Source organism: Dryas octopetala, chromosome 7, assembly GCF_963921425.1.
Source record: "Dryas octopetala chromosome 7, drDryOcto1.1, whole genome shotgun sequence".
Classification (NCBI taxonomy): domain Eukaryota; kingdom Viridiplantae; phylum Streptophyta; class Magnoliopsida; order Rosales; family Rosaceae; genus Dryas; species Dryas octopetala.
This window is the reverse complement of record NC_141372.1, coordinates 8235193-8248318: the sequence shown is the minus strand read 5'-3', so window position 1 is coordinate 8248318 and position 13126 is coordinate 8235193. Positions and strand designations below refer to the sequence as shown.

The window sequence follows — 13126 nt, the reverse complement described above, 5'->3', positions numbered from 1 at the left end:
TTGACATTTGAAATTGTTTGCTATAACTATAAGTCATGAAACACAGCACTGGAAATAAGCAATGAAAAAGTCATCGCAAATTAAATAAAATACTTTTTTTACTTGAGGTATTTCTTATGATATATACTAAATTAGATACTACTACCAAACTACTAATAAATTTGATGAAAAATACTTTATTCTAATAAGTTGATGCAAATGACAAAATGGTAGATGCATCTCCAGTAGAGGCATATGCTTCTCCCGCAAAGGACAAAATGATAGATGCATCTCCCGCAAAGGTAGATACAGCGATGACAATTTTGGCATGCAACTCAATATTTTTGGGCTAGTTGTAGGCCAACCCTTAAATCTAATGAAGCCTAAATTAAATGAGACATTTTTTTATTTGAATTTTGATAGATGATTAATCTCTTTTCATTAATTGATAGTTTAATAATATAATATGGTTATGTTTCCAAACTATTAAGAAAGAGAATATGTTTTTTGACAATATCTCTTTACCTTATTCTATTGCTTTTCTTTTTAGTTTTTAGACTTTCTAAAGCCTAAACACTTTTGATTTTTGGGTAAAGTCTCTTTTTTTGTTTTTGATTTTTAAAACATACAATCTACATGGTAATGTTAAACAAACAAAGAACATTTATATTGTGGACATCATATGTCATATAAATATATATTTAATAGTGAAAAACGTATAATTTAAAAGTAAAAAATTGTCTACATCATACACTATTCACATTGTAAAATTTTCCTTGAAAATGTTATGATGTCATATTTAATATTTTGAAAATAAAGTTAAATGATATTTTCGGTTCTTATACTTTCACAAAATTTTCACTTTAGTCGGTTCTTTTAATTTTGGTAGTTTTAGTCATGTATTTTCAATATGCTAACAATTATGTTCAAATTGTTAATCTCGTTTAAATTGTTGACGGAAAATCCAACGTGGAATCACATGCTTCACACATGAGTGACATTTCAAACATCTTAAAATGCCTAAATGTCTATTTAAGCCCTCTTCATCATTGGACACATTCATTTTGGTGTAACTAGTTATTTTTCCAAATTTATTTTGTTTGGTGGCGAGTATAGGCTTACATATGCATATAAGTAGAGTAAGATGTCTAAAATACCACTAACGTGTGAAGCATGTCAAATTTTTCGTCAATAATTTAAATAAAGTTAATGATTTGAACTTAATTAATATATTGTTGGAAGTACATTATTGAAAGGGCCAAAACTAAAAGAATATGGTCAATTACAAATTTCATGAAAATATAGAGACATAAACTATCATTGACGTGAAAATAATGCAAAACTTTTCTTTTTTTATTAAAACAATGCAAAGCTTTTTAGTTTTAAATATGAGCCAACTATACAAACAAAAAACAAATTGAAAAACAAATGTTGGTCTTTTGAAAATAATATTAAATAAGAAGTATAAAATAGACAAACCGATCCACACTCATACTACTTACTTGGAATTCCCATTAACACTCCTATTTATAGGGTATGAAAAATTGAAAATAACATCATTTAAAATTCTTTTACTAATATCTCTCTCTCTTCCATAATTTAAGAAAAACATCCCAGATTTGACTAAAAAGGTTTAAAATCAGAAAATGCCCAAAGCTTTCTCCACCGTGGGATCACGAAATCAACCCAGATGTTGAGAAAAACGCATACAAACACCCAGAAGAGAAGGTCCACGGTAAGCACGAGCGCGCGCCTACATAAGATTCCTTCCCTATGCCCGGGCCAAGACAAACAATAAAGAACGAACAGAACACTAAAAAAGCTGAGCAGACAAAAATAATAGGACCCAGCTTCTCTGCAACATAGAATATTGAAAAATAAAAATTAATGGCCATTAAAAATAATTTAAAAAAATAAAAACTGCTGGGTGCTCTACGATAATCAATGGCCATAATGGGCGGGAATAAGGGCAGCTGGATTTCAAAATTCCTAAATAAATATGAGAGTAAACGATTTGATTTTCTCATTTGAATAAAAAGAAAAAGCTGAGAAAAGTGGGATTTTGAGGTTTGCTTCTTGATGTTCACAACTTGATATCCAGAAGCACATGCTGTTCCTTTTTTATTTTTCTGGGGACCCAAAAAGGTAAAGTAGAAAACAAGAAATGGAAACCCACATTATCTGCTACTTTTAGTTGTTATCTGAGTTGCCCCATCTGACATTCTACAGATTTTTGCAGACTTGTATTTTATTGTTCTTCATTTGTAATCTTAAATCTCAAGCTTGAACCGTCTTTTGTTTTCATTTGTTTATGACTGGCTTGGCTTTCCGTCTAATCTTGGGTTTGTTGTGGTCTCCAGACTCCAGTCAAAGGTATTTGATCTGGGTCTCGTTCTTCTTTATCTTTTTTGGGTGAATAATATATGTATCTGAATTTTAATTATTTTGCTATAATTTTTGTTTTTGAGTTTTTGGGTAAGAGTCTAAGACAAGCGGGTTTTGTGCCTTTTTGCTTTGATGGGTTGCTCCTAAATGAGAGCTTCTGTGTTGGGTATTTTTGGATTTTTTATTCCTTTTATTTATATTCTGGTAGAGACACTGTTTCATTCCTGCGAATTTTGTCTCTTGAAATTGGAGATTTTGCAACATTTCATCAATTTACCATATGGGTAGTTTTGTTTTTGTGATTCAAAAAATGGGTCATAATTGATTTCACAGATCCTTCCATCTTCAGAGCGAGTTAGTCTGTGTTTGGGTCTGTTCCTTACTCTTGTTTGTGCTTTTCAGCTAAGCAGATACCCATTTTGATTCTTATTAATGGCATAATATTTGTTGTTGGGGTTAGATGGTTTTGAAGTGGATTTGAAGCTAAGCTGAGAGAGTGATAAGCAAACCTTCCTTTTTTGTTTAAATGTTTGGGAATGCTGGAAAGAATACGGCTTTCTGTTTTTAAAAGGCTTGGTTGTATTGGTTGGAGTTCCGTTATCCAGCAACAACCAATAAAGTTTGAAGTGTTGGATATCTATTTTATGCTTTCTCCTGTTTTCTGGAACTTTGAGGACGATTTATGGTTAGTTTTTGATTATCTGTGTGTGCAGATGAACAGTGTGATGTCCTAGTTGGGAAGTTGGACAAAAGAACCTTAGATGGACCGGAAGTGGTTGTGGAAGAAGAAGTCTTCTGAGAAGAGTTCCGGCGAAACTGAAAGTTCAGGTTCAGCATCTTCGCATTCTGAGAAGTACTCTGATGAACAGGTAAGTAGCTGAACCCTCACTACCACAAATTTGAGTTAAATCTTACTTCTGCAAAGCTGGCACATATTGTACTCTTGGCAGTTAACCAAGTAATCAACCTAACATGGCCTCAATTTCACATAAACTGCATTCCTCTCTATTTCTCATTTTTGTAACATAACTTAATTTCCTAAAACATGCATGAGATACACCTGTGCTAATTAATTGTCTTGAATGAGTAAGCATTTTAAATAACTAAAGAAATCAGGTTTGGCTATTCTGATTTGAAATTTGGGTTTGACACTCTTTATACCTTTGCATAAAAAAATTTATGTCTACCTATTAATCAAAGTGTCAAACAATTAAAGTTGCATTTCCTATCATATCTAGCTAGTTGGTCTCCTAGAAAGGATTGCTATCTATTATCTTCCTCCTGCTTCTTTATTGAGTCTTCCTTGCCTTGATATGGTGTGGATGCCATGTTTTATCCCAAGTGGCATAGACTTGATGTCAAATGAGTTTTAAGAGAAATATAACATTTAGTACTCTTGAAGTTCCACATTTTAACTAAGTTTGCTGACTGCAAATGGCATAGACAACAAAGTTGTCTGATTTACGAATTTGTAAGTATGTAACCCAAACAGGTCAGTTCCACTTTGGAGGGCTCCATGCATTGCTAAAGGTGTTCTTTTGTTGTTCTTGAAATTCAAACTATAATTTTATTTCTTATGATCATTGAAGCAGGAGGCACTTAAGGCGTCTCCTAATCATGACACTCAATCACCTGAAGTCACATCAAAAGCTGTCTCTAGTGCTGAAGATGTTAATGATAGTCTGAAGAATCTGACAGAGAGATTATCAGCTGCTCTTGTGAATGTTAGTGCCAAAGAAGACTTGGTGAAGCAGCATGCCAAAGTTGCTGAAGAAGCTGTTGCAGGTAATTGTGTGTAGCAATATTTTGACATATGACATATCAACTCTGCTAGTTTCTTTTTCAATTTTACACACGAAGAACAGCACTTTGGGATTGTTGTGGTCTTGTCTCCTGCATTAGGGATGACTTTGTCCACATAATGATGAGAATTGTGAAATAACTAACTGCAAGGGATTTGTACCTGTAATGTTTCCAAATTTAAGAGGTCATGTGAAGTGGAAAGGCTGTAGGATAAGTTTAGCCAAATCTCAACCACAAATTCTACATTTCCAATTGTTGTTATAATATTGTCACATTTTTATATATAAAACCATTCTAGTTTTGATATCATTATAGGCTGGGAAAAGGCTGAAAATGAGGTGGCCAGTTTTAAGCTACAACTTGAAGCTGCAGTTCAGCAAAACTCAGCTCTGGAAGATCGGGTAAGCCATCTTGATGGGGCCCTCAAGGAATGTGTTAGGCAGCTTAGACAAGCGAGAGAGGAGCAGGAGAAAAATATACATGAAGCTGTGGCGAAGAAAACCCGTGACTGGGAGTCCACCAAAGCGAAGCTTGAAAGTCAGATTATTGAGCTCCAGAGAAAAGCAGAAGCTAATAAATCTGAAGTTTCTGCTTTTGTTGATCCTCATCTTTCTCATAAGCTTGAATCTTTGGAAAAAGAAAACTCAGCCCTTAAGCTTCACCTACTGTCTCAAGCAGAGGAGTTGGAAATCAGGACAATTGAAAGGGACTTGAGCACACAAGCAGCTGAAACAGCCAGTAAGCAATATTTAGAGAGTATAAAGAAGGTTGCAAAGCTTGAAGCTGAGTGCCGGAGGCTAAGAGCTCCAGGTTGCAAAATACCTTTGGTTAATGATCATAAATCCAGTGCTGCTTCCTCAATGTATGTGGAGTCTTGCATGGATAGTCAATCAGACAGCGGAGAGCGGCTAAACATGATGGAGATCGATTCCCAAAAGATGAATGGCTCTGAGCTAAACAAGCGTGACCAGAGTTTCTCTGACTCATGGGCATTGTCCCTGGTTGCTGAGCTTGATCAATTCAAGAATGAAAAGGCTGTTAACAGAAATTTGCCAGCCTTGTCTGTTGAAATTGATCTCATGGATGATTTCCTTGAGATGGAACGGCTTGCTGCATTGCCACAGCCTGAGAGTGGAACTGGTTGCCTGGAATCAGAAGCCATAGTTAATCATTCCAATAATGAAGAAAGTGCCTTGAGAGGTGAACTTGAGGCCATGAGTCATCGGACAGCCGAATTAGAGGACAAGTTAGAAAAGTTGGAAGAAGAGAAAGAAAAGATGGAAGAAGTGAAAGAAAAGTTGGAAGAAGAGAAAGAAAAGTTGGAAGAAGAGAAAGAAAAGTTGGAAGTAGAGAAAGCTGAACTAGAAGTTGCCTTAGCCAAAAGTCAAGAATGTTTTGTGGCATCAGAATTTCAACTTAAAGAAGCAGAAATGATGTTGGAGGAGTTAGAAAAGGAACTAAACATTGCAAAAGAATCAAAGCAGACTGTCGAGTCTCAGCTCATTAGCATAGAAGCCGAGGCTCGGACCATGTCTACTAGGGTTAACTCCTTAGAAGCAGAGGTTCAGAGGGAGAGGGCTTTGTCAGCAGAAATTGCGGTCAAATGTAAAAATTTAGAGGAGGAGCTAGCAAGAAAGAATGAAGAAGTTAAGCTTCAGAAAACTGCTTCCTCAAATGGTGAATTGAAGATAAAGCAGGTTGGTGATCAGGGACTTAAACTATCTACTTTACATGTGTAGTTTTCCATTATTCTAACATTAGTCTAGTTAAAAGAAAAATAATATGCTGTTCATAGTGACTTGTTGGCTCTAAAGGCCCAGCAGGTCCTATGTTCGACAGACAAAGAAAAATATATGCTGCAAATTTTAATGCTTTTGAGAATGATCTCCAGGAAGACCTAGCTGTAGCTGCTGGAAAACTTGCTGAGTGCCAGAAAACAATAGCATCTCTTGGGAATCAACTGAAATCTCTAGCAACACTAGAAGATTTCCTGATTGACACTGTAAACATACCAGAGTTTTCTGCTGCTGCTTCACAGATTCCTAAAGCTGATGAACAGTGGAAGTTACATTGTAATGGGACATTTTCACCTAAAAGAGATTCAGATTTGTCAAAACCAGCTGATGAGAGTTCAGGTCCTTCAGTAAATAAAAATGAAGATAATTCACCACCATCTTCATCTTCATCAACCTCGTCTACCTTATTGTCAAGTCATGTCAGTTCAGAGAAGAATCGAAATGGGTTTGCAAAATTTTTCTCGCGAACAAAGAGTGGGATACGACTAGAAATTTAGCTAGATTAATTCTTTAAAAGAGAAAACAAGAGATATCATTATTTCTGGGTTTGTATAACAGAGAATTTAGTGCTTTAGTATATTTGAATTTTGAAGAGTTGCTAATTAGATGCTTACTAATTGGCACATTTGATCTTCACATGAACAGTGATCAATCAAATTCTGAATGTCATTAGATTTATATTTCAAATGCTTTTCTTCATATTTCTGTATGGCTTGTATCTAAAATGGTTGGTTGAGTATATTTGTAATCAACCAGTGGTTCAATTTGACATATCAGTTTTGATATGCAAAATGAATTGGAGCAGGCCTAGAGTTTTTAGCAATGATGAAAAATTAAAGAAATGTAGTGGTATTGATTTTGAATGGCCAAGAAAAAGAACTGAAAAGCTTTTTTGCCCCCCAAAAAAAAGAGTAGAAAAGAAAATGAGGATGGGTGCAAAGTGACTGGAAACTTCACACAGCTGCAAAGCCTGCAAGATAAAGATTAATGGAGAAAAAGGGTAATGGGGTGAGAGAGGCTCGAACTCTCGACCTCAGGATAACTCAGAAGCTATGAGACCTACGCGCTAGCCAACTGCGCCACCACCCCTTATTGATTATTGAACTCTCGACCTCAGTATAACTCAGTAGCCAACTGATACACTGTAAATATTCTAAATTACTTCAGTCAAAATCTCTTAATGCATTCTCCCGATTTAATAATTGTCCTAAACTCCTAACTACTCATTGGGTGTGTAAAATTGTAAACCAACAAAAGCCTACTATAGCATTACTCAAATCATTTTACAAAATGGGCATGACATCAAAATCTAGGATATGCACGCTGTTGCCTGTGAAATTCGTTTGTTCTAATGTTGTTTATCAAACCACGTAAGCAAGTAGCAACAAGCGAGAAATTCTAGGCGCAAAGTTATTATTAATTTATTATTCTTGTGCTTCTAAGTGATTCTATATTTAAAACTATTGCAAGCACCTTAACAAACCGGTTCTATGGTGTAGTGGTTAGCACTCTGGACTTTGAATCCAGCGACCTGGGTTCGACTCCCGGTAGGACCTCTTTTTAAAATTCCTATATTTTTTATTTTTGCCATCAAAAGATTCACATTTCTTTTCTACATGATGACGCAGACCATGGATCAATGCCCATGAAGCTCTTTCAAATTCATAAATGGCACCCAAAAACATGTGCAGTCTTCTTTAGAAGGCATTAAATGCACTTATATTTGCTTACTTCAATTTTAGCCATGTAGTCATGTACTAGGAGTTCACATTTGATCTCTCTCACACGCCCAAAAGTGCTATTAATCCACAACCCTTTTGCTCACTCTTGAATTTATAATATATGATTAAAAGTTAAGTGCATAGAAACTCAGCAAAAGATATTAGATCTGTAGAGGAACCTGAGAATTAAATGCCCCCTCAGGAGTGGATGGATTGACCGAGGCCTCAACGGTGACCACCTTCGAGCTCAAAGGCGTGCCTTCAATTGCACAGAACAATACCTTACAACTGAACAATATTAAGCATTAAGGGAAACAAAACATGCTTTCATATACTCACATAATTTACACTGTCGATTTCAAAATGAAAACTCATTCTTTTCCAACGAACATTTATGTGCAAAATCAATGAAATAAACAACAGGGCTTAAAACGAATTGTAACTCTACTTGGCCTTGCTTTTTGTCATTCTCTATGAGTATTCGTATGCTGAGGATTCCTCTCTCTCCTGTATGCATTGAAGAGATCAAGGCCAAGAAAAGTATTGAGCATGTTCATTCCAAACATCCCAAACAACGCAAGTGGCAGCTCCACGCCCTTTACAAATTTGGGAGCATCCCAAATGAGCTTGGCAGTGATAAGAACGTGAGATGCAACCCTTGCTAAAATGAAGGTGACCCAATTAAGAACCCACTCTACCCTTACAATTTTACTCTTGGCATCACGAACACCTGCCATCCGCCGCACTTTCCTCACATGCAAAAAGATAGAATGCAGCTGTATCATAAAAAATATCAGAATCATTCACAAGGAATTCACATGAGAAATCACATTAAGATTCTAAATCCCCACAAGATTATATAATTCTCAGTATTGATTTAAAGTTTCCATTTTTTGGTTTAAGTAATCATCAAGGAAATTTGACTAGGGCCTATGCTGAGTTACCCAAACTTAAATCTAAATCATTCCAAAGAAACAAAATCAAGATTACCACCTCAGTATAAATAACATTAAAGAGATTTTCCCTTACAATTTAAACAAAGTCAGGAGAGAGATTCTCACAAATCATGCACTTACTCACCTAAAAATTAAAAGGAGAAATAGAAGAAAAATACTGATTGCTAGCATTTCCTCATCTCATACTATTATGCAATACATTATCAAATGATCACAAATATCTAAGGCTTGACCTCTCACAGTTCATTACACATGCTTTGAAGAAAGTCTCCCTTTTGATCCACTTGGTTTAAAGTCAACACCTTGTCAAAAATATACATGTACCCGATCATTATACAATACATTGCCTTATTTTCCATGGGACAAGGTATAATTTTTAATTATACATTACTTCCAAATAATTAAAGGTTTAGTTTTCTTTACGATAAAATATTGTTTCTTTATTGTTGTATTGAAATAAATAGTAGAGATAAAAATTATCACAATAACACAACTAATGTGGAAGCGGCCTAATGATAAATGATCTATTTAACCAGCATGTTTTGAAAGCTAGGGTTCAAATCTCTAATCTCCACTGCCTTACAAAATATCCATTTTTTGGGTGTGAAGACACACTAATAGGTTCAAATTGTGATTAGGCCAATTGGTTCACGGTTGAACCAGCCAGTTCACACTTATGGTTGATATTTCAAAAAACGACTTCTAACAATAAAACCAAACAGATCATCAGACTGACTGGTCCAGTTTTTTTAACACTGGAAAATATTATCAGATGAAAAAATAGAAAAAAAAAAATTCATAAAGGGATAGGAAAGCTTTGAAGAAGATAGTAAAATGTACCTCACAAATGAGAGTGAGAATAAGGTAATTGATGGTAACATTCCGATACAGGGCAAGAGTAAAGCAAATGAGGAGTATCAGATGATGCATCAGGATGGAAGGAATCCAACCACTATATAATCCATGATTCAGCATATCCCACTGATCATATGCAAAGTAACCACATGAGAAGCACAAAGCTGGGTGTGCCCACGGCCAAGTACCTCCAAACAACTGTGAGTGTTCAAACATCCCAATCGAACCATTTTCTAGCCACTGATTAACCAAAATGAATATCACTGCAGACATTTTGAAGTTGCATCACATACCCTAACATTGAAATATATGATGAAAGATGTGCACAAGACAATTTCAAAAAAAGCAAATAGTTAGCAATGTCTTGTAAATTTAGCTGGTATGTATGTCCAAAGCCACATACCTACATCTCTGATCTTATTTCTTACATTAAAAAGTTTATCACGCTACCTATGGCAAATTCCAATGTTTTGCTTATTCTACATATGTGCATCGTTTTGTCCATCACCCAAGATTCTACTCTTTAGAGCATAACCAAGGATAAAACTTATATTATCCTTCGATTGTAGCTTACTGCTTACCCATATATTCTCTCAAGCCTATTACCAACCCATAAATAAGTAAGATTAACTGGGAACTTCCTCTTTATCCTCACCACTGACCAAGCTAAGCTGAGCCACATCAGAATACCTCACCTCAAGCGATCATAAGACTCCCCAGCAAGAAAATGGAATTATCTAGGGATCACTAGTGCATCTACATAAATATAGTGTGCAAAATTCATGCATGAACCTGGCCTGTTCAGCCTAAAAATAACCTGGCATGTTCCGAGACCCCATAATAGCCAGTCTAATTAAAGACATAGTAGTACCCAAACCATCCTCAATAATAATGTGATTCAAACCTAGCCACAGGCAACCATAATTCCACACTTGCAAACTTACCACTCCTCCTGCCTCGAAAAATTAGCAAAAAATTCTTCATATTTTCACTTCTACATAGTATCAGTACCCATTTTACACTCAGACAGTCTATGTTGCATTGCATAAATAAAGACCATGTTCCAGAATGAGGGAAATATAAAAACACACACAACGGCAGAGCTGGAACCAACATGGAAGCATGAGCTCTCCCACCTGGTAATCTACATGGTATATGTAGTGATTATCATTCGAACAACGAACTACGAATTTGGAGCTAAACAGCGCTTAGAACAAAGTTAAAATGCCCATTACAGCACAAGCATTGAATTTTCTAAAACCAATCAGCAAACACTATGCGCTGTGCTTAAGACAAAGAATCAAACACACCATAGAAAACAAGAAAAAGAGGGAGAGGCTGAGAAACCTGAAGCGGAGGTGATGGTGGAGTGGAGGAGTGAGACGGAGGTGTTGACAAAGAGAGGGTCTCTGGAGACGAAAGCGCGAACGACCCAGTTGGCCAATTGGTAAAAGCAACAGCCGGCGACTATGCAGAGCAGCTCGGAGCGCTTGTTGAAGAGAATCTCGAACCAGACGGAGACGAACCAGAGCACCAAAGTGGCCAAGAAGAAGGTCCCTGCCTTGTCCTCTTGTTGTTGTTGTCCTCCTCCTCCTCTTGTTGTTCTACCCATCAATTATTACTGGCTCTGTTTTGCTCTGTGTCTTATTGTTCTGTCTCCACACCGTAGAGGTAAAGCCATAGAGGGGTGAAGAGGATGGGAGAGATGGAGATATTTCGAGGGTTTTCACCGTTTTCTTGGGTCATCATTGTGGTTGTTTATTAATGGTTGATTGGTGGATTCAATTCGTTAATGGCAAGTTAATTTTGGGTGGAATTTTGAGTACTTTTTTGACTGATTGTCTCGGGAGATTGCTTCCTTTACCCGCAATCTTGTCTTGGGTAGTGGGCTGTCGGTTGACGCTTGAGACCCCATCTTCATCTGGGTCGGACCCTAAGTTACGATCCCGTAGTTTGGGCCAAATTTCAACTTTTTTTGTTACATAATTTACATTAGTTGAAATTACATTCCAAATTAATTTAATATTCAAGGACTTAAATCTTTATAGTTTTAAAATTTTAATTTTGTTAGTTTTATCTTTATAATTTCTTACTATTGTCATTCGAGGACACTATTATCCCAACTTTTTTTTATAGATATATTATCTCAATTGTTTAGATTATAATTGTTCGTATGATTAATCATCTGGGCATAACGACAAGTCACACAAGGCTTAACATCATGTCGTTTGGGCCTAGACCCAAAAGCTAAGCCCCCGCTAGGCTCCGGCCCCCTAGGCCTTGACCTTCTAGGCTCCGGCCCCATAGGCTCCGGCCTCCTAAGCTCCGGCCCCATAGGCTCCGGCCTCCTAAGCTCCGGCCCCATAGGCTCCGGCCTCCTAAGCTCCAGCCTCCTAGGCCCCGACCCGTGTCAACTCACTCGGATCCTCGAGACCGGTGACACGTGGCGCTCCTACAGTGCAAGTCATCACAAGGGACACGTGTCATCACCGGATTGGTTGACACTCTTCCAAAGGTACTATAAAAGAGGTACCTTCTTGTCACAAATGAGGGATTCAATCATTATTACACTATTCACTCACTCTGCTCTCAGATCTCTCTGAACACTGACTTGAGCGTCGGAGGAGCTTTGGCCGGCACCACACCGGTGCCCTTCCCGCTCACTTTTGTGTACTTGCGCAGGGTGCTTTGGATATCATTCTCTCTCATTACTCACCAGTCGGACCCAGCTACCCGTTCCTGCCCCACTTCGACGTGTCATCCGCTCAGTGGTGGGTCAACGGGCCTACGTGGTTCGACTCGACGTTGACTGCTCTACCATTTTTGAGCATCAACAGTTTGGCGCCGTCTGTGGGAAAGTTACAACTTTTCCCCATTGAATTCTCTACCCTCAGTTGAGGTGCAAAAACCTTCCGAGCTTCCGAGCTTCCGAGCTTCCTAGCTTCCGAGCTTCCGAGCTTCCGAGCTCCCGAGCTTCCGAGCTTCCTAGCTTCCGAGCTTCCGAGCTTCCGAGCTTCCGAGCTTCCGAGCTTCCGAGCTTCCTAGCTTCCGAGCTTCCGAGCTCCCGAGCTCCCGAGCTTCCGAGCTTCCTAGCTTCCGAGCTTCCGAGCTTCCGAGCTCCCGAGCTTCCGAGCTTCCGAGCTTCCGAGCTTCCTAGCTTCCGAGCTCTCGAGCTTCCGAGCTTCCTAGCTCCCGAGCTCCCGAGCTTCCTAGCTTCCTAGCTTCCGAGCTTCCGAGCTCCCGAGCTCCCGAGCTTCCGAGCTTCCGAGCTTCCTAGCTTCCGAGCTTCCGAGCTCCCGAGCTCCCGAGCTTCCGAGCTTCCTAGCTTCCGAGCTTCCGAGCTTCCGAGCTTCCGAGCTTCCAAGCTTCCGAGCTCCCGAGCTTCCGAGCTTCCTAGCTTCCGACCTTCCGAGCTTCCGAGCTTCCTAGCTTCCGAGCTCCCAAGCTTCCGAACTTCCTAGCTTCCGAGCTTCCGAGCTTCCGAGCTTCCTAGCTCCTAGGCTTCCGCCCCGCGCACCCACCCAGGCTTCCGCGCTGCGCACCCACTCAGGCTTCCTCGCCGCGCACTCACCTAGGCTTCCACGCCGCGCACCCACTTAGGCTTCCGCCTCGCGCACCTACCCAGGCTTCC

General features: G+C 38.5%; 2 protein-coding genes and 2 non-coding genes across 7 annotated transcripts; 2 read left to right on the top strand and 2 right to left on the bottom strand.

Annotated features, from left to right (window-relative positions):
• Window positions 1–1857: 1857 nt before the first annotated feature.
• LOC147279300 (filament-like protein (DUF869)) lies at window positions 1858–6650 on the top strand. Of its 4 annotated transcripts, XM_086251205.1 has the most exons (6): window positions 1858–2124; window positions 2340–2352; window positions 3078–3233; window positions 3954–4149; window positions 4483–5864; window positions 6059–6650. In XM_086251205.1, exons 3-6 carry the CDS (start codon window positions 3126–3128, stop codon window positions 6458–6460), a joined length of 2088 nt encoding a protein of 695 aa, XP_086107331.1. In that variant the 5' UTR covers window positions 1858–2124; window positions 2340–2352; window positions 3078–3125; the 3' UTR covers window positions 6461–6650. The 4 variants fall into 4 exon arrangements, with proteins under 4 accessions (XP_086107331.1, XP_086107330.1, XP_086107329.1 ...); XM_086251204.1 differs by lacking the exon at window positions 2340–2352; XM_086251203.1 differs by lacking the exon at window positions 1858–2124 and having other exon boundaries at window positions 2138–2352.
• A 317-nt stretch (window positions 6651–6967) lies between these two features.
• TRNAM-CAU (transfer RNA methionine (anticodon CAU)) lies at window positions 6968–7052 on the bottom strand. The gene is given in 2 exon segments: window positions 6968–7003; window positions 7015–7052. It is a non-coding gene; the product is annotated as a tRNA-Met (tRNA).
• A 395-nt stretch (window positions 7053–7447) lies between these two features.
• TRNAQ-UUG (transfer RNA glutamine (anticodon UUG)) lies at window positions 7448–7519 on the top strand. Its single transcript has one exon. It is a non-coding gene; the product is annotated as a tRNA-Gln (tRNA).
• A 470-nt stretch (window positions 7520–7989) lies between these two features.
• LOC147279297 (TRAM, LAG1 and CLN8 (TLC) lipid-sensing domain containing protein) lies at window positions 7990–11219 on the bottom strand. Its single transcript, XM_086251081.1, has 3 exons — window positions 10843–11219; window positions 9481–9758; window positions 7990–8460 (listed from the first exon to the last, which is right to left on the bottom strand). Exons 1-3 carry the CDS (start codon window positions 11105–11107, stop codon window positions 8149–8151), a joined length of 855 nt encoding a protein of 284 aa, XP_086107207.1. The 5' UTR covers window positions 11108–11219; the 3' UTR covers window positions 7990–8148.
• Between the last annotated feature and the right edge of the window lie 1907 nt (window positions 11220–13126).

Excerpts from the sequence above, each read along its gene's own strand:
- LOC147279300 (XM_086251204.1), top strand. The coding sequence starts at position 3,126 with ATGGACCGGAAGTGGTTGTGGAAGAAGAAGTCTTCTGAGAAGAGTTCC. Across the intron at positions 3,234-3,953 it reads AGAAGTACTCTGATGAACAG|CAGGAGGCACTTAAGGCGTC; the intron begins GTAAGTAGCTGA and ends TGATCATTGAAG. Across the intron at positions 5,865-6,058 it reads GTGAATTGAAGATAAAGCAG|GAAGACCTAGCTGTAGCTGC; the intron begins GTTGGTGATCAG and ends AATGATCTCCAG.
- LOC147279297 (XM_086251081.1), bottom strand. The coding sequence starts at position 11,107 with ATGGGTAGAACAACAAGAGGAGGAGGAGGACAACAACAACAAGAGGAC. Across the intron at positions 9,759-10,842 it reads CACCATCACCTCCGCTTCAG|TGATATTCATTTTGGTTAAT; the intron begins GTTTCTCAGCCT and ends AAATGTCTGCAG. Across the intron at positions 8,461-9,480 it reads TTCTCACTCTCATTTGTGAG|CTGCATTCTATCTTTTTGCA; the intron begins GTACATTTTACT and ends TTTATGATACAG.